Consider the following 21,790-nt stretch of genomic DNA (forward strand, 5'->3'; position numbering starts at 1 on the left):
CTTGACCTTTTCTATACGTAGATTCTCTAAAATATTTTCTAAGTCCATTTAACGCCAAAAATCCCACGTATTTCGTTATTTGTTTCGTATTACAATTAGCGTTACAACCGGAAATATGTAGAACCCACGTGGTCTACTCGCTTGTCGAGAGTCGAGATGTATCACTTCGAAGTATAGAATAGCGTTTATCGAGAAATGACTTCTCGATCGAAGTGATCGCCTTCGAGATCGACTTCGAGTCGACATCGAGAGTGAGATCGAGATAAATTAGAGAATAGCCCCCCTGGACCTCGTTCGGGCCTCGGGCTAAAAATGGATCACGCTTATAGAGTACGAGCGATTGACGTGCAGCGCCTCTAGGGGCGAGCTCACGCGTAACTTGGTTAAAAGTTTTTACCCACTCCCATTGAAATTAATGTAAAGTTGGCGATAATTAAACGTTAATTAACCTACCAAATGATATAAGAAATATTCCACTGACAATTTTTCCCGTTTATATGAACTTAAATGCAATATACAATCGTCTTGAAAAATCGTTTATCGCTTTATAACATTCAAAATTAATATTTTTCCCGCGCCATGTAGAGAATCGAACATCTGCTCGTCTAGGTAAAGTTTGCGTTGTCAACGCGCGTATTAAGGCAGTGAATCTTGCCCAGTACTAAGCCTCGGTTTAATGTGCCGCGTATTTTCAAACGGAAAAACCCGAACGGTCCCTGTAATAAGAAACAAATAACGAAATACGTTCTAAGTCCATTTAACACCAAAAATTCCACGTATTTTGTTATTTGTTTGTATTACAATTAGCGTTCGCCATCAGTTAAAGATAGTAATCGGGTTTTTCCGTTTCAAAATACGCGGTAGATTAAACCGAGGCTTAAGACTGGGCAAGATTCACCGCCTTAAAATTTTCGTCTACTTTAAAGATACATTGTGAACGAACCAATGGATGAAAAGTTATGAAACTAGCTTTTAAATAAACCTTGAAACTTATTTCAAGTCATATTTATAATTCACTGACGACAAAATTCGCGAAAAGTATTAATATCGTTCCGAATTACAACCTACTTTCTAAAATCTCATTTTGCTTTCTAATACGCGCGTTGACAACGCAAACTTTACCTAGACGAGCAGCTGTTCGATTATCTACATGGCGAGTTAAAAATATTATTTTTGATTGTTATAAAGCGATAAACGATTATTCAAAACGATTTAATATTACATTTAAGTTCATATAAACGGGAAAAACTGTCAGTGGAATATTTCTTATATCCTTTGGTAAGTTAATTAACGTTTAATTATCGCCAACTTTACATTAATTTCAATGGGGGCGGGGAAAAAACTTTTAACCAAGTTATGGGTGATCTCGCCACGAGAGGCGCTGCGTGTCATTTTCGTTTGAAACCGACAGAGCCTATTGAAACTCGCTTATTTAAAACTAGGTAAGACGAATTAATTTACTTTTGAAATTAACTTAATAATTTTAATGTTCATATATTTACGAATATTTAATAGTATTTGTTTTTATTACAGCGTTTTGTTAAATCGGTATATTCCCATTCGACAGAATTCAATATGTTTCCGAAATATATCCCAAAAAGCGGATTCGGTTCATTGGGACTTTTTATTTTGGTTTTTTACTTCTGCCTGGGGTTCCACGATGTCACTTGGAGGTAGTTAAAGGCTAGGTTAGGTTAGGTTAGGTTAGGTCAGAGGCCCCCCCCCCCCCCCGCAAAAATCTCTATGAGGCCCCCCTTTTTAATTTTTTTATGGTTAGCGCCCCCCCCCCCCCGAATCTCAAGGCCTCCCTTGAAGCTTGAGGCCCCCCCGTACCGCGGGCCCTGCGGACCATCAGCTACGCCACTGGGTTAGGTGCAAAATTGGGCTGTAAACCGCACAATTGGGCTATTTTCGATCGATTGGGACTCAATGTTAAATCGTTTTCGAACGAATGGGATTTCGGTCGAATGGGCCCAAAGCGTTAAATCTAATAGGAATCCGATTAATTATATTTGATCGCATTTCCCAGGGGCAAAACAACATAATTATTTAAACTTTATTTAAACTAGTTGAAAATCACGTTTGAAAGATAACGAATTTAAATCTATTCCTATACTCGGTAAAATCAAAGCAATTATTCAGAAATATTGGTAAAAGTCAAAATACTGGTTAAACAACGTTCGTAAGAACGCGTCAAAAAGAATTTTCACTTCCGCGAAAAGTAAAATTATTAATTTTAACCTTGCGAGATAAACGAGACTTGACGAAGGTCAAAAAATACGTCTTGATTAGAAGAACGCCACCAACAGTACTTCTAATCCACTCAATGTTAAATGCTAGAAACACGATACGAAAAATATGCAAATAAAATAATAAATGTACAAGTTCCGAAAAGTATCCACATGAAACTGTACACTTTTTGGCTAGATCAAACCAGTATTTAGTCTCCTACAACTCAGCGTTTCGCGTTGCTCCAAACACATTGTAAACATGTGCGGTAAACATCTACATTTCCGCATTTTCCTGCAACCATAAGTATATGATATTCTTCATGATGAGAAGTATCCACCTAATGTTTTTCCTCGAAACATGTGCCTTCGCAGGTTCTCGCTGATTTTTCAAAACACTTTTTAGGAAGAATAAATAGTTCAGGGCGAAATACGTCACATAAACGATTAAATATCCCTAATACTCTTTTCAGACGATGCTTAAAAACTGGGTAAACTTTAGTTTACTAAACCCGGTTTTAATAAGCACCGTATGAAATAGTTATAAGCATCATTTCAAATCTTCAGGCGGAGTAATACCAAATAAACATCGTCTGAAAAGTTTATAAACATCATTTCAAATCGTCAGGCGGAGTAATACCAAATAAACATCGTCTGAAAAGGTTATAAGCATCATTTCAAATCGTCAGGCGGAGTAAAACCAAATAAACATCGTCTGAAAAGTTTATAAACATCATTTCAAATCGTCAGGCGGAGTAATACCAAATAAACATCGTCTGAAAAGGTTATAAGCATCATTTCAAATCGTCAGGCGGAGTAAAACCAAATAAACATCGTCTGAAAAGTTTATAAACATCATTTCAAATCGTCAGGCGGAGTAATACCAAATAAACATCGTCTGAAAAGCTTATAAGCATCATTTCATGCCGTCAGGCGGAGTAATACCAAATAAACATCGTCTGAAAAGCTTATAAGCATCGTTTCATATCGTCAGGCGGAGTAATACCAAATAAACATCGTCTGAAAAGCTTATAAGCATCATTTCATGCCGTCAGGCGGAGTAATACCAAATAAACATCGTCTGAAAAGCTTATAAGCATCGTTTCATATCGTCAGGCGGAGTAATACCAAATAAACATCGTCTGAAAAGCTTATAAGCATCATTTCAAATCGTCAGGCGGAGTAAAACCAAATAAACATTGTCTGAAAAGTTTATAAGCATAATTTCACGTCGTCAGGCGTACTAAAACACTCGATAAATCTTTATACGTTTCGAGCCCGCGAAGATACGCGTTTATATTTTATGACCTAGATAGACACTTCCCTCTCAAGAGTTATTTTATGTACTTCTGGTAACACGGGCATACCATTTAGCGCAGTACATGTTACTTTTAATAATAGTAGCTAATCTGAGATAGATATTCAAAAAAGGTTTAAGGATGTGAGGCGGGAAAGATTGTCGACGAAGATAAAAACCTAATACACATTCAGTCTTTGATAAAATGTCGAACGGGCGAGACGCTATTTTCGTCGAGAGGGAATTACGATAGTTTCGCGCACGCCACAAAATGACAACAACGCGTCTGTTGGAACCAGCTTTAACCTAGTTGTAACGGGATCTGTTTATTACGAGTGGATATTATTGAAGAAGTTTTAGAAGTCCGTTAAAAATGCGCCGGGACAGCGGATACAGTTGGGTGATGGCTTGCAGTTGCAGTATGGTGGTGTTCTGCACGCTGGGCATGTTCCGCACTTCGGGATTGTTCTATTTGGAACTGCAGGATGTGTTCGCAGTCAGCAGAGAAGTCGCCGTTTGGCCCATTGGAATTGCTGGCTTTGGACTTTCCCTGTTTGGTTGGTTCTTTTTTACTTATCTTTTTAAATAAACAATGTATTTATTTATATTTAGGAAGAATGATTATGTTGCGACAATCGCCGGGCACGTTGAACGCCTTTCCCCCGTCTCGCGCAGGGGGAAAGACAAAACGTCACCGGCGTTTGATTTCCATCGCGTTAGGTGACGTAAATTTTAAGCAGCCAATGAAATACCGGGACTATTCGTTTTATTTTAAGCGGAGGAGCGTACTGGGGGGACCAACGGGTGGATTGAGAGAAAGGCTAAAAACCGTCTCGACATAGACATTCTCCCTATGTATAAATAAATACATTCTTGTTTACAGTGAGGGATATTGGCTACATAATTCCACTCACGGTCTAAAACCTTTGTTTATGCCGAATGTAGCGTTTTCCAATAGACGCTAGCATCAACTCTATTTATGTCTTATTCAACTTGTTAAAAAGTTCCACGCGCGCGTCTTGATATTTTAGCGTAAACGGGCTCGAGCGATTTCGCGCGTGCTCCCTGAAATAAAAAAGATGCGCGAGCCTTTTACGCTAAAATATTAAAAGAGCGCGTGGAACATTTTGACAAGTTGAACAAGACACGAATAATTTATGCTAGCGCCTATTCTCTATTTATTGCAACGTGATGCTAAGTAACAGGCATATAAATCCTAATGCACTTACGAAAATTACAGACGTTATAGAAAAAATGCGATAAATCACTGTGAATTATAGGAAAATTGTGAGAAATCTCTGAATTATAGAAAAATTGTGAGAAATCACCGTGAATTATAGGAAAATTGTGAGAAATCACTGTGAATTATAGGAAAATTGAGAAAACACTGAATTATAGAAAAATTGTGAGAAATCACCGTGAATTATAGGACAATTGAGAAATCACTGAATTATAGAAAAATTGTGAGAAATCACTGAATTATAGAAAAATTGTGAGAAATCACTGAATTATAGAAAAATTGTGAGAAATCACCGTGAATTATAGGAAAATTGAGAAAACACTGAATTATAGGAAAATTGAGAAAACACTGAATTATAGAAAAATTGTGAGAAATCACCGTGAATTATAGGAACATTGTGAGAAATCACTGTGAATTATAGGACAATTGAGAAATCACTGAATTATAGAAAAATTGTGAGAAATCACTGAATTATAGAAAAATTGTGAGAAATCACCGTGAATTATAGGAAAATTGTGAGAAATCACCGTGAATTATAGGAAAATTGTGAGAAATCACTGTGAATTATAGGAAAATTGAGAAAACACTGAATTATAGGAAAATTGAGAAAACACTGAATTATAGAAAAATTGTGAGAAATCACCGTGAATTATAGGAACATTGTGAGAAATCACTGTGAATTATAGGACAATTGAGAAATCACTGAATTATAGAAAAATTGTGAGAAATCACTGTGAATTATAGGAAAATTGTGAGAAATCACTGTGAATTATAGGAAAATTGTGAGAAATCACTGTGAATTATAGGACAATTGAGAAATCACTGAATTATAGAAAAATTGTGAGAAATCACCGTGAATTATAGGAAAATTGTGAGAAATCACTGTGAATTATAGGAAAATTGTGAGAAATCACTGTGAATTATAGGAAAATTGAGAAAACACTGAATTATAGGAAAATTGAGAAAACACTGAATTATAGAAAAATTGTGAGAAATCACCGTGAATTATAGGAACATTGTGAGAAATCACTGTGAATTATAGGACAATTGAGAAATCACTGAATTATAGAAAAATTGTGAGAAATCACTGTGAATTATAGGAAAATTGTGAGAAATCACTGTGAATTATAGGACAATTGAGAAATCACTGAATTATAGAAAAATTGTGAGAAATCACCGTGAATTATAGGAAAATTGTGAGAAATCACTGTGAATTATAGGAAAATTGAGAAAACACTGAATTATAGGAAAATTGAGAAAACACTGAATTATAGAAAAATTGTGAGAAATCACCGTGAATTATAGGAACATTGTGAGAAATCACTGTGAATTATAGGACAATTGAGAAATCACTGAATTATAGAAAAATTGTGAGAAATCACTGTGAATTATAGGAAAATTGTGAGAAATCACTGTGAATTATAGGACAATTGAGAAATCACTGAATTATAGAAAAATTGTGAGAAATCACCGTGAATTATAGGAAAATTGTGAGAAATCACTGTGAATTATAGGAAAATTGAGAAAACACTGAATTATAGGAAAATTGAGAAAACACTGAATTATAAAAAAAATTGTGAGAAATCACCGTGAATTATAGGAACATTGTGAGAAATCACTGTGAATTATAGGACAATTGAGAAATCACTGAATTATAGAAAAATTGTGAGAAATCACTGTGAATTATAGGAAAATTGTGAGAAATCATTGTGAATTATAGGAAAATTGTGAAAAATCACTGAATTATAGAAAAATTGAGATAAATCACTGAATTATAGGAACATTGTGAGAAATCACTGAATTATAGGAAAATTGTGAGAAATCACTGAATTATAGAAAAATTGTGAGAAATCACTGAATTATAGGAAAATTGAGATAAATAACTGTGAATTATAGAAAAATTGAGATAAATCACTGTATTATAGGAACATTGTGAGAAATCACTGTGAATTATAGGAAAATTGTGAAAAATCACTGTGAATTATAGGAAAATTGAGAAATCACTGTGAATTATAGGAACATTGTGATAAATCACTGTGAATTATAGGAAAATTGTGAGAAATCACTGAATTATAGAAAAAATGTGAGAAATCATTGTGAATTATAGAAATAAATGTGAGAAATCACTGTGAATTATAGAAAAATTGTGAGAAATCACTGTGAAATATTGGAAAATTGTGAGAAATCACTGTGAATTATATGAAAATTGAGAAATCACTGTGAATTATAGAAAAATTGTGAGAAATCACTGTGAATTATAGGAATTTTACAGAAGTTGAAATTCACTAAACAGGTGTACAAAATATTTACACGTCACTTTGTGATATTTGTTTAGCATGCATGCCAAGAATATATTTCTGCTAAGGGATAATAACTACGTTGAGATAATTCGTGGGCCTCGTGGTCGACCTTTCACCCCGTCACGAGAGGGGGGAGGAAAACGTCACAAGGGGACGCTTCAATCGCTTCGGAAGACGTCATTTTTAGGGAATCAATGAGAAACCGCGCTGCTTTGATTTCTTTTAGGGGGCGGAGCTTAGTGTTCGAGCGTGAGGGGGATTGGAAGCCACACTAAATATCGTCTCAACAAGTCGTTATCCCTAAGTTGGAATAAATCCATTCTTGGCGATATTTTTAAAACAATCACTGTTATGAAAATAGTTTTAAGAATGTTAAGTTTTTTAGTAGGTCACTAATTTCGTGGCCTATATGAACTTCTTCATTGCTATTTTTGACCATTCCATTCAACCAGCGGAAAATTTTCTTAATTTTTCATTCTCGTATGTTTTTACGAAGATATAGTAGCTTAATTTTTAATTTTAACGAAATTTGTTTTACGAATATAGCAGCTTAATTTTTAATTTTAATATTTTTTTACGAATATAGCAGCTTAATTTTCAATTTTTATAATTGTTTTCGAATACAATAGCTTAATTTAAATTTATTGATAATTTTTACGAAAAGCGAATATAGTAGCTTAATTTTTAATTATTGATATTTTTTACGAATAAAGTAGCAAAATTTTTAATTATTGATATTTTTTACAAATAATAATGGTAGCTTAATTTTTAATTATTGATATTTTTTACAAATAATAATGGTAGATTAATTTTTATGATAATATTTTTACGAATATGGTAGCTTAATTTTTAATTATTATTTTTACGAATATAGTAGCTTAATTTTTAATTATTGATTTTTTATGAATATAGCTTAATTTTTAATTATTGATTTTTTACGAATATAGTAGCTTAATTTTAATTCTTGATTTTTTTACGAATATAGTAGCTTAATTTTTAATTATTGATTTTTTTACGAATATACTAGCTTAATTTTTAATTATTGATATCTTTTAAAGAATATAGTAGCTTAATTTTTAATTATTGATATTTTTAAGAATATAGTAGCTTAAGAAACTGAGTTTCCCAAAGTTTTAGACTTGCAATTAAGTTATTTTTTTAAATGTTTGTGTAAGTTAAGATTTAAATTTTTAAAATCGGTTTTTCTTAAATATTTTGGTGTTATATAAACTTACACCCATGCAAATTCACATTTTTACATAAAAATACTGCTGAACCAAAATTTGTAACGATAATTACGAATCAAAATAATTTGATGTTCGAGAAAGGGGGTCTCAAAAGGTACCCTATTTCGACTTGTACTCTAATTTTCAAAAAATTATAAAATTTAATTTATTTATCCCAACAGACTAGCTAGCTACTTTAAATAATATATGGCATCAATGAAAAATTATTATTATTTTTTTTTATCCATTACCACATTTCATGGATATTTCAACAAGATGGCGCTTAAAAGTGGGTTAATCTAGCTGACGCCTGTTCTTGAAGAGAGTCAAGCCCAGTTCACACTATACAATTAATTAGGCCACTTAATTGAAACCAACTAATTGTAAGCAAGAAAATTGAATAGTGTGAACAGAAAAATTGTAACCATTGTTCCAACTTTTTCTGTTCACACTGTACAATTTTCTTGCTTACAATTAGTTGGTTTCTTAAGTGGCCCAATTAATTGTATAGTGTGAACTGGGCTTCATTTCTGAACCTAATTTAGTGTACAAACTGTACATTCTCTAAAAATGCGAAATTTCATTGGACGTTACCCTAATAAACCTATTTTATTAGTTTAAAATCGAAAATTACCCCAAAATTAAAAAGTTATAATTAAATTAAATTTACGAGTCTAAAACGTTGGGTGGTCAGTTTCTTAAACAGTAACAAAATCTTACGAGGAAAAAACCATTCTAGTTTTTAACTTGTGCACGAATTTTCCGACAAATCACTCGCGTTACTTCAAAAAAGGCCTCAAACTATTTGCAAAGGTGCATGCTCCAAGCAAATAAAATTTACTTCTGGTGTAACTTCATGAATTTCACGAAAGTGTGCCCCCCTCCCCCCAAATGTGGCCCCTTCGCAAATTCCATTTAGTGCTAATCTTCTTTAATCTCGATCATTTTTGCTTTCACGTGTACTTTGGTCTTTGCACCTACTGCACTCATCAGGAGAATTTTTTTGGCCTGCCCCGGAGCAGTTTACGAGCCGAGCAAAAATTGTAGCGCTCAGATTTCAAAAAGTCTAAAAAATAGATTAGAGAATTCTTCAAGACGTAATTTTGAAGGTTCTGAAATTTGAAGTAATTTATTCTCTAAATCAGGGATAAAATCTGTAATCAAAATAATCAGGAATAAAAATCTATAAATTAGGCATAAATATCTATAAATCAGGGTTAAAAATTAATAAATTAGGCATAAATATCTATAAAACAGGGTTAAAAATTAATAAATTAGGCATAAATATCTATAAAACAGGGTTAAAAATTAATAATTTAGGCATAAATATCTATAAAACAGGGTTAAAAATTAATAATTTAGGCATAAATGTCTATAAATCAGGGTTAAAAATTAATAAATTAGGCATAAATATCTATAAAACAGGGTTAAAAATTAATAAATTAGGCATAAATATCTATAAAACAGGGTTAAAAATTAATAAATTAGGCATAAATATCTATAAAACAGGGTTAAAAATTAATAAATAAGAAAAAAAAATATGTCAGGATTTAAAATCTAGACATCCCTTAATTAAACGGTAAATTCGAAAATCTTAATTTTTTTAAACCTTGTCAAAATCCCGTAGACAATGCAAAAAAATGTCAAATCATCAGTTAGGAGAATGTACAGTTTGTTTAAAAGTTTATGATATCGCACCGGCCGTCAGGATATTTGAAGCTTGGAGGAGAGGAGGTGTTTCTGGAGGGAAAAAATTCTTAGCCCCAGATCGGGGAATATGGACTACGCGAACTAGAAATAAAATGACTCAGACTCAACGAAAAGTTGACGGAGCTTTAGAGGAGGTAGGAGGCTAGGAGCTCCGATGTTTAAAACCCCAAATCACGGTACCGCAGCGCCACTACGGGAGCCTTCGAAGACGTTGCGCACGTCATTTAAATAAAAATTATCAGGATCATGGCGTTTAACCCATTGAGTTAGGAATAAATAGAGGTACAACTAAATCTGGCTGGCGCGGGACCAATTTCATTCAATAAGGAGACTTTATCAACTTTATCGTTCTACCGTGGCGGATTCTGTCTCTAGTGGTGGCAACTATATTGCAATTGAATTTTTTCGCGAATCTGATGCGAAATTGAAATGTATGATTACTCGTAACAAACAAACCTTTGAAGTTGTTTAAAAATAATTTTATTCTGTCAACACGATCCTTTTTAACTCAAGTTACGGTGAGTTAGCTAATAATTATTTATTTTTAGCCATATAACTTTACGAAATATAGGTGGCGCTAACGCCTAATTATAAAGATGAATTTCGTACAGTCTTATCAGAACAGGTCCAGCGTAACCCTGGCAACCGAAATCGTAATTGTAATTCTAGCAGTATTATTCCCAATTCAATGGTTTAACCCCCAGAGAAAAGCAACCTTTAGGCCTAACGGGAATATTTTTGCGTCGATGCTCAGGATCATGGCGTTTTCTCCCCAGAGAAAAGCAACCTTTAGGCCTAACGTGAATTTTATGTATCGATGCTCAGGATCATGGCGTTTACTCCACAGTAAAAAGCACACCTTAGGACTAACGTGAATTTTTTGTATCGATGCTCAGGATCATGGCGTTTTCCCCCAGTGTTTAGCAGCCTTTAAGTCTGACGGGGATTTAATGCATCGATGCTTACGATCATGGCGTTTTTACTCTAGTGAAAATCAGCCTTAGGACTATACTAACTTCAAATTTATTTTTATTTTTCTAGCAAGTTTGCCAGGCTTCCTGATAGCGTTTTTCACGTTACGACAAATATTATTCACCGGGATCACGTTAGTAACGAGTGGACTGGCGTTATGTTTCTTCGCAACGTCGACGACGTCGTTCACCATTTTTTACGGCGTAATATTCGGTAAGTCACCAAAAATATATATCGACAAAATGTAGTTAGAGCAAACTAACCTAGATCGTCTACGTGTAGAAACAAATTAGTAAAAAACTTACTTCGTAATTCCACAGTATAGGTAAGGATTGGTCATACTACCAGATGGTAACACCTAGGAGCAACAAACACAGCACCTCACACAAGGAGAACGCAACCCGTCAAAAGTCGTGCATTTTCTTGCGTACAGTTTTCATTGGTTAGACCAAGAATGTATTTATTTATTCTCAGGGAGAATGAATATGTCGAGATTATTTTTAGCGTTTCTCTAATTCCACCCGTTGTACCCCCCGGTATGCTCCTCCGCTTTAATAAAATCAAATAATACTGCAATCTCATTGGTTCTTAAAAATTACGTTTTTCGACGCGATTAACGCTGCTGCGAGGACGCAAAAAATAAGACCGCCTCCTTTTTCTCCCCCCCCCCCCTTAGCGTGAGGGGGTTAGGGCCTCAACGTGTCCGTCGATCGTCTTGACATATTCATTCTCCCTGAGAATAAATACATACATTCTTGGTTAGACGCTTTATCGCCTGCTGCCGTCGGAAGGGGAAAAATCGGAAATTGTCTTCCCCCTTTCCGTAAAACGTTGAGCGTAAAGGCTCGTCCAATGAAATTTGTACACAACACTGCGTTAGCGTGTTTAAAGGCTAGCTGCGTTCTCCTTGCGTTTGTTGCTCCTAGGTAGCACCAAGAACGTATATATGTATAAGTACGCTGAACAAAAGGCATCGCATGGGCCATGATGCAATCGGTTTCAGAATAACTCCGCCATGAAATCCGCGTGCAGCGCGCTCTTGAACTAGAAATGGTTTTAACCTTTAGCGCACGCGGTTTTTTGGGCGGAGTTATTCTGAAACCGATTGAATCATGGCACCAGTCGCCAATTTGATCGTTCAACTTTCTTATACATATATACGTTCTTGGTAGCACTGAAAGCGCGCGTAAACCAAGATAACTGTAGTTCTCCTTACCACGGCCGCCTACGTGCGCTCCCTCCATGGATTAACAATAACTGTGAGTTATTGTTAATACATGCTCCCTCTCACGTGACCTCCGAAAAATCGGACTCCATAGTTGGTTACCATGGTAACTACGAACCTAATTTTTGCGGAGCTACGACAGGAGGTGGGTAAACGCTATTGACTACGCGCGAAGCCCTTGGTCTATATCATCTTTGGCGTAACCCAACGTTGGAACGTCCAATGTTTTAACGGATATTCGCAAGTCATCTCTGAAGCTAGGGATGACTGGCGCTAGTTACGATGATAAACAAGTCGTAGCGGGTGTTAGCAGACGGATTTTCAATTTAGTTCACAACTTCACACTCTTTATGTTGTTCTAACACTTATGCATTAAAATAACTTAAGGCTAATATAAACTGGGTCTTGACCCAAATTGTTTAAAATTCACGTAAAATATAAAGTTTATATTTGGTTGAATTCCTCGGGTTCTGCTTTATAAATTTCAAATTGAAGCTAATTAAACACACGTTACAATGACCTTTAAAAGATCTAGAAATAAAGTATCATAATTTAAATATAACTTGACAAACTTTAATTGAGTTAGAAGAGACCACCTATGGACTGTGAGAAGGATGATAAAATACGCGAAAAAGTAGATTAGTCCATAATTAAAAGGAATAATATATCTAAATCCTAAACAAATTTGAAGAAATTAAAAAACTTACTAATAACTCGTACCGGTACGAGTTATTAGTAAGTTTTTAATTTCTTCAAATTTGTTTAGGATTTAGATATATTATCCCTTTTAATTATGGACTAATCTACTTTTTCGCGTATTTTATCAAACTTTAATTGAAATGAACAGCATTTTAAGTTTTATGCACAATGTATTATTCTGAGAATCTTGAAACTTTAATTATTTACGTTTTACAACGTTGTCTATCCATTGTTTTTCGAATCTTCTTCATATCTTAATTAGTTTTAAATATATTCAGTATAATGTTAATTTAAATTAATTTTTGACACTCTTAGAAACATGAATTTTTAAATATTTCAAAATTAATACATTGAAACGTTCAATAGCTTTTTTTGAGATCTTTGCATTGTGATTTCGTTATGTAGTTTTCCCATAAAACTTAAAATAGGGTAGATTAATAATTTCGGTCGTTTTGAAATTTGAATAGTTCATCGACACTAAAATAGATGGCGCTGTGTGATTTAAATAATAATGAAATTTAAAAAAAAAACAAATATTTTGAAAATCACACATCCTTAAAAGGGAACGGCCAAGCTTTTCCAAATATCACCTTATTTCCGTATCAAAAGATCAACAAGACGTTCGATATGCTTACACGTACCTTATTTTGTCTTGAAAAATAGTTTTTGGCCCGAAAAGTTGAAACACAAAATGACCTTAGTGAGCGATTTGCGAACTATCCTGACTTTTAAAATCGTGCAATTAGGCTTAGGTCTCGTGTAACTGGAACCAAGGAGGATAGGAAGGGAGGCGAAGTAGGAGGGATGAACGCGCCAGCTTCCTTGTAAGAAGTTTAGCGCGAGCTCGGCGGGAAAATTTCGGAAAAATGGCGGCAACACGTAGCGTAGCGGCCGCAATCTCGCCGCCATTTTCCCGAAATTTTCCCGCCGAGCGTGCGCTAAGCTTCTTACAAGGATGCTGGCGCGTTCATCCCTCCTACTTCGCCTCCCTTCCTATCCTCCTTGCTGGAACGCGTCGCGCTTGCAAAACAAATCTTTCGCGTCTTCAGCAGCGCGCGCTTTTATGTTGTTTTTCTGTCTCACCGATTTCTCACCAGGTGTCGCAGCGGACGCTCGCTTTTCAATTTCCCGAAATTTCTTTATTTTATTAAAATTTAACCGCTTAATATTTTTTTATGCGGTTTTCGCCACAAATTTTAGTTTTTAACGGGCTATAGGGCTATCTAACTGGTTAAAGCTTGACCGTTCCCCTTTAAATAAAGAAAAACCACTGTTGCATAGTGAAAAGGTTTAAAATATTTTATTTAAAAATATCAACACGATTAAATATTTTAAACCTTTTCACTGTGAAACAGTGTTTTTCTTTTATTTAAGTTAGTTCACACACCTTTTAAAGAGCCACGGAATTTGTCGAAATATTCGGGACGAATTTCAGATAGCTCTTCTCCGCTCGTCACGCGACTTAAGCATACCTTGTAACCTTACCGCTTCCCGAAACACGTTATTATTTAACCCAACCCGCAATATAAAACCCCTTTACATTACACATTTTCAGTGATAAATATTCCCCTACCTACAAATGTATTCGACCGACTGAGCTAACTCGATCCCTACGGTGTTTTTACTCTTGATATCAAAATAGGGTCAAAGATAATATAGACAGCTCGTACCCTAGATTCGAAATCACTGTCTCGCGCTTAGTTAACAGCGCTCACCCACTTCCCTCCAGAGCTCCGAAAAAAATTATCTGCGTAGTTAACACGGAGGACTATTAGTGGTTTTGTATTCGCGAACGAAAACTATCGCTATTCCCCCTTGGTTCGCCATTGAAACTAGATAGGTAGCCGCTAACATAGACGCTATTAGTTTTTCCTCATCGCTATTCGTAAATTTGACTTTATAAATAATAATACTTGCATGTCAATATAAATTTTGCATCGTCTAACCAATGAAAAATGTACGCAAGAGAATGCGCAACTTTTGACGGGTTGCGTTCTCCTAATGTGGGGTGCTGGGTTTGTTGCTCCTAGCTAGCAGACGCTAGATCTTAGGCGCTGTCTCGGAGAATCCAGCGCCGTTACGCCACCTAGATTCGTTTCGGTCGTGAATTTAATATACGCTTAAATAAATCATCCTTCCAGGAAATAGCCAAGAAATAATATTTCCGAGAGCCAGGATCCGCAAGTTGTTGTTTATACAGTGCTTGTGGAAATAATGGACACTATTCACCTGTAAACAGGACGTCGTGTTTTTGCCAAGTTTTAATATACCTGGTTAAAAGGGAACGCTTGTTGCTGCCGTAAAGGTGGGAAATTTCCATTACTTAACAAGCACTATATAAACAGTGACTTGCAGGTCCTGGCTCTCGGAAATATTACTTCTTGGCAATTTCCTTGATGATTTATTGAAGCGTCCATTTTAGCTTCGTTATTGTTTTTTTTTGTTTATTCGTGTCGGCCGAAGCTGTTGGTGTCTAAGGCCTTCGGCCGACACCATTTGGGCTCTCTCAAGGAAAAAGCTACTCGAACCATTTGGTAATGTACTTTATTTGCAGCAACGGGATGTGGATTATGTGTGCCGACATCTTCCATCCTAATGAACGGCCATTTCGTGAAGTACCGCGGCATCGCCAACAGCATTTTGTTCTCCGGCGATTCGCTGGCGTTATTCCTCATGACGCCGCTAACGACGTTACTGCTGAAGACGTACGAATTGCGAGGAGCTTGTTTAATCATCGGTGCCATATTCGCCAATCTTTACGTCTTACTTAAAATCATGAGGCCTTTCCAAGGTACCATGTAGGTTTCGGCGCGATTTTACACTAATCCAAAGCCAAGATTCGCCAACATTTTGTACTCTCCATAGAAAATATAAAGGAATAACAACTTACGTCTCAGGCTACTTCACGCCTTATAACTTCCGCTACTGACTCCGTGTTGCCAATGTTTGAAAGTTGAAATTCCCATTGCTGGATGCTGGGTAGTAAATTTCCCACAAATTCCCACACCCCTATTTAGCCCCGCCCCAAACGAAAACATGCCATAATTTTCAAAATTTTTGAAAAATTTACTTCTTAAAATTAAATTTTATTGAAATTAAAATGTTTGAACATTTTGGTTGTTAGGCCTATGCATTGATTGATTGTAGTATTAGGAGGCACCTCCTTTATATTATTTATAAAAACCAAGATTCACGAAAATACACTGCTCTAGATAATTTCGGGCTTTCTATTGATAGCCAAATTAAAAAAAACATAGGATAAATACCCGCAGACATGAAAATTCCCACAAAATAAACGTTTTTGAAAAAAAATTACCTTTTTCCCACAGAGCCAAAATGTACCCCAAAAATTCCCACAATATGGAAAATTTACCACGATATGGCAACACTGGCTACTGTTACTACCATAGAAATCTCATAGGTAACTAGAATGCTGCCGTTTAACTGGCAAATGGACCAAACGCCGTGGCAGACGATAGCCAGATCTCAGCCAATCAGAGCTCAAAGAGTGGTTCTGCCAAGAATTTTATGTCACCAGAGAGAATGACGTCACCCATCTCCCACTATAGTAGCAGAATCAAGAAGGATTATTATCCTCCTTGGCGGAACCACTCTACGGCCTCTCATTGGCTGAAGGTTCAAAATGAACTGGCGTCAAGCTCGGCCATAGGCGGCAGCATTCTAGTTACCTATGAGATTTCTATGGTTACTACACAGAATCGTTTGAATTTTGGAAATATGGCTTAAAGAAATTTGATTGGTTGGATCTGTTATCATGAGGAAGGGCCACTGAAAATTTCGGATAAATTTTTCTAATAATTCTGTGGCCCTTTAAACCTCACCTATTGAAATGTATAATCAGAAATACCCACAACAGCTACTGTTGCTATTCCTCTATATTTTCTGTATTATCTTCCCATAGAACCAAAAAATGTTTTAGGTTACACCAAAAGTTCATGAGTGGAAGTAACCAAGTATAATTGATACGGGCGCTACTAGCATATGTAACATATTTGCTATTGTAGGGAGTAGATACCTAATTTTGGTTATCTCTTTCCAAGGGTTTCCTAAAACCGAAGTAATATGGTTTTATTTACTAATATTAGAGATTACCTATCAAATACAGCCATGTCACACAATAACACTATTTACTTCCATATATTTACTTTTGTTTTAGTTAAAATGAAATAAAGTATGGTCAAGTATAAAAGTATCTTTCCCATTAACAGAGTACCACCAGCGGTAAAAATCTTTGCAAATAGTAATCAAAATGTTGGAAAGCACATAACTGATGTAAAAACAGCACTACTACCATCAAACACACCAAATAAATTGGTAGAAAATGCACCAACCCTAAATGAGAAATTACTGGGGGTGCTTAGAACATACTGGAAAGTCTTCAAAGACCCCATGTATCAAATCTGCACCACCACACAAGCCTTCTATTCAGTCGTCGTTGTCATTTATTGTATCGTGATTGCCGATTATGGTTTGGACCAAGGAATGGAAAAATTTAACGCTGTTTATCTAATAACGGTGAGTTATACACCTAAATAATTACACATATAAAGTATTTTTTCTTTTACTTAGCCAATTTTATCTTGTTAAGGTAACTGGAGCATCAGAGTTGGTGGGAAGAGCTACGGTGGGTTATATCACTGACCACAATTTCATAAAACCCAAAACCGTAAGCGCCATGAATCAAATCTTTGTGGCTATAATTCTGGTTGTTCAGACGTTCGTAGGCAACACGCCATTTTTGCATTTCATTTTGAGTTGCCTCTTTGGGTTGCTCTCAGGCTGCGTCTACGCATTAGGGAATGTCATTTACGTTCAGTACTTGGGTATTGAGAGGCTGGGCACAGCTTTAAGTTTGAAAAGCTTCCTTATTGCGATACTGGCATTTCTAAGACCAGTTCTTATAGGTAAAAAACTTCAATTTTTTTATTATTTTTCTAGCAATAGAGAGATGTGATGTAAAAAAGTGGTTATTAAGTAATGCGTTGAAATTTTAAGTTACTCGATAATAATACTTCGGTATTTTAAATCATATCATTGAATTTTTGAAACATGAAATAAGTAATTTTAAACCACACAATTGACACAGTGCTGGTCTTCATTCGTCCACTACTCAGTCTATATATGTACTCTCATTTATGAGAAAAGGGTGTTAAGATTAGTTATATCACAAGTGGATAATAAACATAAGTATGACACTTCTTATTCACCCAATACAAATTTTTAAATGATAGTCTGTTTCGCCAATTGCAACGCAAACCATTACGTACTGACAATTCTCCGAGAATTGCTCCTAGTAATTGGAGGAAGCCCGGAAAATCGTCGACGGCTCACCGGCAGCCTTTTCAACAGGCCAGCCAAGGCGTATTGATAATTGAAATGCTTTCAAAAGTGTAAATAACGCTTACTTAAGGAATATAATGATGAATTATTGAACCGGATGATAAAAATAACTATTGTAAACACTGGCTCCATTTCAGAAGTTAGTTTTTTTCAAGTTTCAAACCTACAAGCATGTACGCTCGTATTCCTCGCCATCAAACAAACCAACTATTTGCCAACAGAAAGAGTCGGAAGGGATGAGTTTCCTGTTCCGAAACTTCCTATTTCGCAATCACTCCACGACAGACTATCATTGACCAAATTCGTTCTGTGCTATACTTATGTTTATTATCTACTTATGGTATAACCCAAAAATTTCAATGCATTATCAAAGTATTCTTAAATATTAAAACTTTCTTTCTTAGGCTTGTGTCGAGATGGATATGGGACATATGTATACTTATTTTACATATTAGCAGTAATTAGTTTTTTGTTCGGTCTATCATGGGCATTTGAACCCTATGTAATGAGAAGACGAAGAGAAAACACCGATGCTAAACAGTGTCAAGTTCCACAACTAATTGAAGTTAAACTTTAACGCTAGATGGCTTAGAACATCAATTAAACATGATTTTACTTTAAGCCTACCAGTACTTAGGTAATTTTTTTAAACTCTTGAGTGATGAACATTGCAAAATGATGCGCAAAAAAGTTAATTTTTGTACTAAAGACTGTGCAGTGCAAAACAAATGTAATAAAAAATACAATACTTACAAATAAATTTCTTATTTTGCATTTTATATTACATAACTTCTATTTCTTTACAATTTGCACTACATCTTCGTGATGGACCACATGTGATAAACCAACTCGTTGAGGACTGTATTTCGTAGATGTTCCCTGTAATGAGGAAAATTGACTCAAAATTTTCGCTCAACTATGAATTTTTGGATTATGAAAAACATTTATTTCCCACCATTTAATATAGAATTTTAATGTCTGCCGGGATTTGTATAATTTTAATTAATAGATTATGTACCGCTAGCAACTCTGCATTACATATATTTGATTCTTAACTTGTTAGAATTGGGATTTAAGTAGGTAGCGTATATTATATTCGTATGATCCCAATCATAAGGCTAAATATTAGTTTCAAAATTCTCAACCACGTTAATAGGATTTTAAAAAAGTAGTAGTCATATGACGAATTCCAAATATATTAGCATTATACCAATAGGCGCTAGCATAAATTAATTATGTCTTGTTCAACTTGTTAAAAAGTTCCACCCGCTCCCTGATAATTTAGCATAAAAGTCTCGTACATTTTTATTATTTTAGGGAGCTCGGGCCAAATCGCTCTAGCCATTTTATACTAAAATATCATGACGAGCGTGAATCTTTTTAACAAGTTGAATAAGACATTAATAGAGTTTATGATGGAGTCTTTTTGTTTGTTCATACCCTTAAAGCACGAAATAAGGAAATAAAAATCAATATATCTTACCCAAACTAAGGCGTACTTGAACACACTAACGATAGACCTATGAATAACGTGACACACGTGCTCAATTGTGGCACCACGTCGCAGAATTAAACCATCGAGGAAGTCGGGTGGTTCTGAAAAACATGAAATTCAAATAAGTGAACCAAACAACCAAATTAGAAAAGGAAATTAACGTACGTCCTCTTTTCTTCGTGTAGACACAAATTAGATTAAGGTAGTCCCAGAGTCTTTCCAAAAAGTAATCCAAATTAAGTTTCATATTACAACTAGAAACAATTGTATTTATAAAAATTTCAGTATTAAAATCAGGCATTTCTACCCGAATGAAACATTAAAACAGACCTAACAACAACACTGTGAGGTTGTCTCGCCAGCCTTTCGACTTCTTCAATTGAAATTTGATCAATTTTATTGTAAACGTAGAGGCACGGAAGATAAACACGATTGCGGGAAATTACATCAATTAATTCATCAGCGGTGCAATCTTCTCGAAACAAAACTTCGGCGTTAAAAATTTCTAGAAATTTAAGGTCTAGAAATTAACAAATAATCCAATTTACGCTGGGTTTAAAATAAACATACTATATTCATGAAGAACCATTTGGACTAGCTTCTCATCGCAGCATGTTAAGTTGCATGTGGAGTTGAATGATAAGCCACCAGCTTTTTTTTCCTACAGAATATTATTTAAATTCATTTGAATTTTTAAGTAATTCACTATAATTAAAAGATACTTTAAAATAAATGTTGGGTTTTTGTTTATTCAGTCGTATTCCAACACTTTCCAATTCTTTTTCTAATAGAACTCTTAAATTGAAAATTTAAATCAAATAAAGGTTATTATTTAAATAATTTTCAATTTAAACATACCTTTGAACTTCCCCTTTAGTAGCATCCAACATTATAATAACCAAATCAGCAGTCCGGGCTACAGCAATAACCTGTCGTCCTCTACCCTTTCCTGTGAATAAGATTAATTAAGTTGTAAATTTTTTTCTTTTTTCAACTTTAAAACTAACCTTGAGAGGCTCCTTCAATGATTCCAGGTAAATCCAATAATTGGATATTAGCACCTTTGTACTGAAATAATTAAACTTCAATTTATACAAAATAACTTTTAAATGGGTTAATTCTTACCTGGATAACACCAGGTATGCATGTTAAAGTTGTAAACTCATAAGAAGCAGACTCACTGTGCGTATCAGTCAGGGTATTAAGCAGCGTAGACTATAACCCATATTGTGAAACATTTAATATCCCAATGTTTCAACATTGAAAAATTAAAAATGAAGTTTCTTACTTTACCAACAGAAGGAAAGCCAATTAATGCAACTCTGGCATCACCAGATTTCATAACATCAAATCCTTCCCCCTAAAAATTAGAATTTTGTTATATCACTTTGACAACAACCTTCAAGTTATAGCTATACCTTTTCTTTCTTTCCCGAAGGCTCAAGTAGCTGTGAACGATATTTTGCTAGTTTCGCTTTCAAAACTCCTAAATGGTATTCCGTTGCTAAAAATAATGAAGGAGTTTCTTTTCAGTTCCGGAGCATTCCCCCTTCGCCCGTTAGTCGGGCTCTAACAAGTGATAGTCTGATAGAGTTTAAGAGATTCTCTATCACACGTTTTTACAAAGGCTTAATGTTAAATTACTATTAAACCAACTTACCTTTATTTTTTTGAGTACGGGAGATTTCTCTTTCAATTTCCGCAATCTTCTCTAATATACCCATCTTGATTTGCTTTTAACGTTAATTTTGATATCCAAATTTCACGTGATTTAATATTACAAGCCTCGAAAACCGAATCGACTTCTCATATAAGAATCCCACATTCCCCTCCAACGTAACTTATTGACACGTTTACATAGAGATGGCGCTTTCAAATTTCAGGTCTATTTTAATTTTAACATTTTTAACACAATTATTTATCTAAGGACTGGTCCAGGTGTATAATAATCTTGTAGGGAAGTAATATTTTAAAATTTATTTGGCAACGTTTTTTCAAGAAAAAATAATAATAAATTATTTTGAAAGTAGAGGTCGA

The 21,790-nt window shown here is 34.9% G+C and overlaps 2 protein-coding genes across 2 annotated transcripts; one reads left to right on the forward strand and one right to left on the reverse strand.

The window, feature by feature from the left end:
• The first annotated feature begins 3,737 nt into the window (after positions 1-3,737).
• On the forward strand, positions 3,738-18,994 carry LOC149962245 (monocarboxylate transporter 12-like). Its single transcript, XM_090179236.1, has 6 exons — positions 3,738-4,082; positions 11,043-11,186; positions 15,452-15,695; positions 17,127-17,433; positions 17,507-17,822; positions 18,663-18,994. The coding sequence occupies exons 1-6, from the start codon at positions 3,899-3,901 to the stop codon at positions 18,833-18,835; spliced, it is 1,368 nt and encodes a 455-aa protein (XP_090035362.1). The 5' UTR covers positions 3,738-3,898; the 3' UTR covers positions 18,836-18,994.
• A 20-nt stretch (positions 18,995-19,014) lies between these two features.
• Positions 19,015-21,650, reverse strand: LOC149962246 (developmentally-regulated GTP-binding protein 2). Its single transcript, XM_090179243.1, has 12 exons — positions 21,414-21,650; positions 21,172-21,257; positions 21,042-21,113; positions 20,879-20,968; positions 20,761-20,821; positions 20,612-20,702; positions 20,476-20,548; positions 20,324-20,414; positions 20,084-20,258; positions 19,919-20,007; positions 19,742-19,854; positions 19,015-19,137 (listed from the first exon to the last, which is right to left on the reverse strand). Exons 1-12 carry the CDS (start codon positions 21,475-21,477, stop codon positions 19,051-19,053), a joined length of 1,092 nt encoding a protein of 363 aa, XP_090035369.1. The 5' UTR covers positions 21,478-21,650; the 3' UTR covers positions 19,015-19,050.
• Between the last annotated feature and the right edge of the window lie 140 nt (positions 21,651-21,790).

Source organism: Leiobunum rupestre, chromosome 1 (genome assembly GCF_980474605.1).
Source record: "Leiobunum rupestre chromosome 1, qqLeiRupe1.1.hap1, whole genome shotgun sequence".
Lineage (NCBI taxonomy): Eukaryota > Metazoa > Arthropoda > Arachnida > Opiliones > Sclerosomatidae > Leiobunum > Leiobunum rupestre.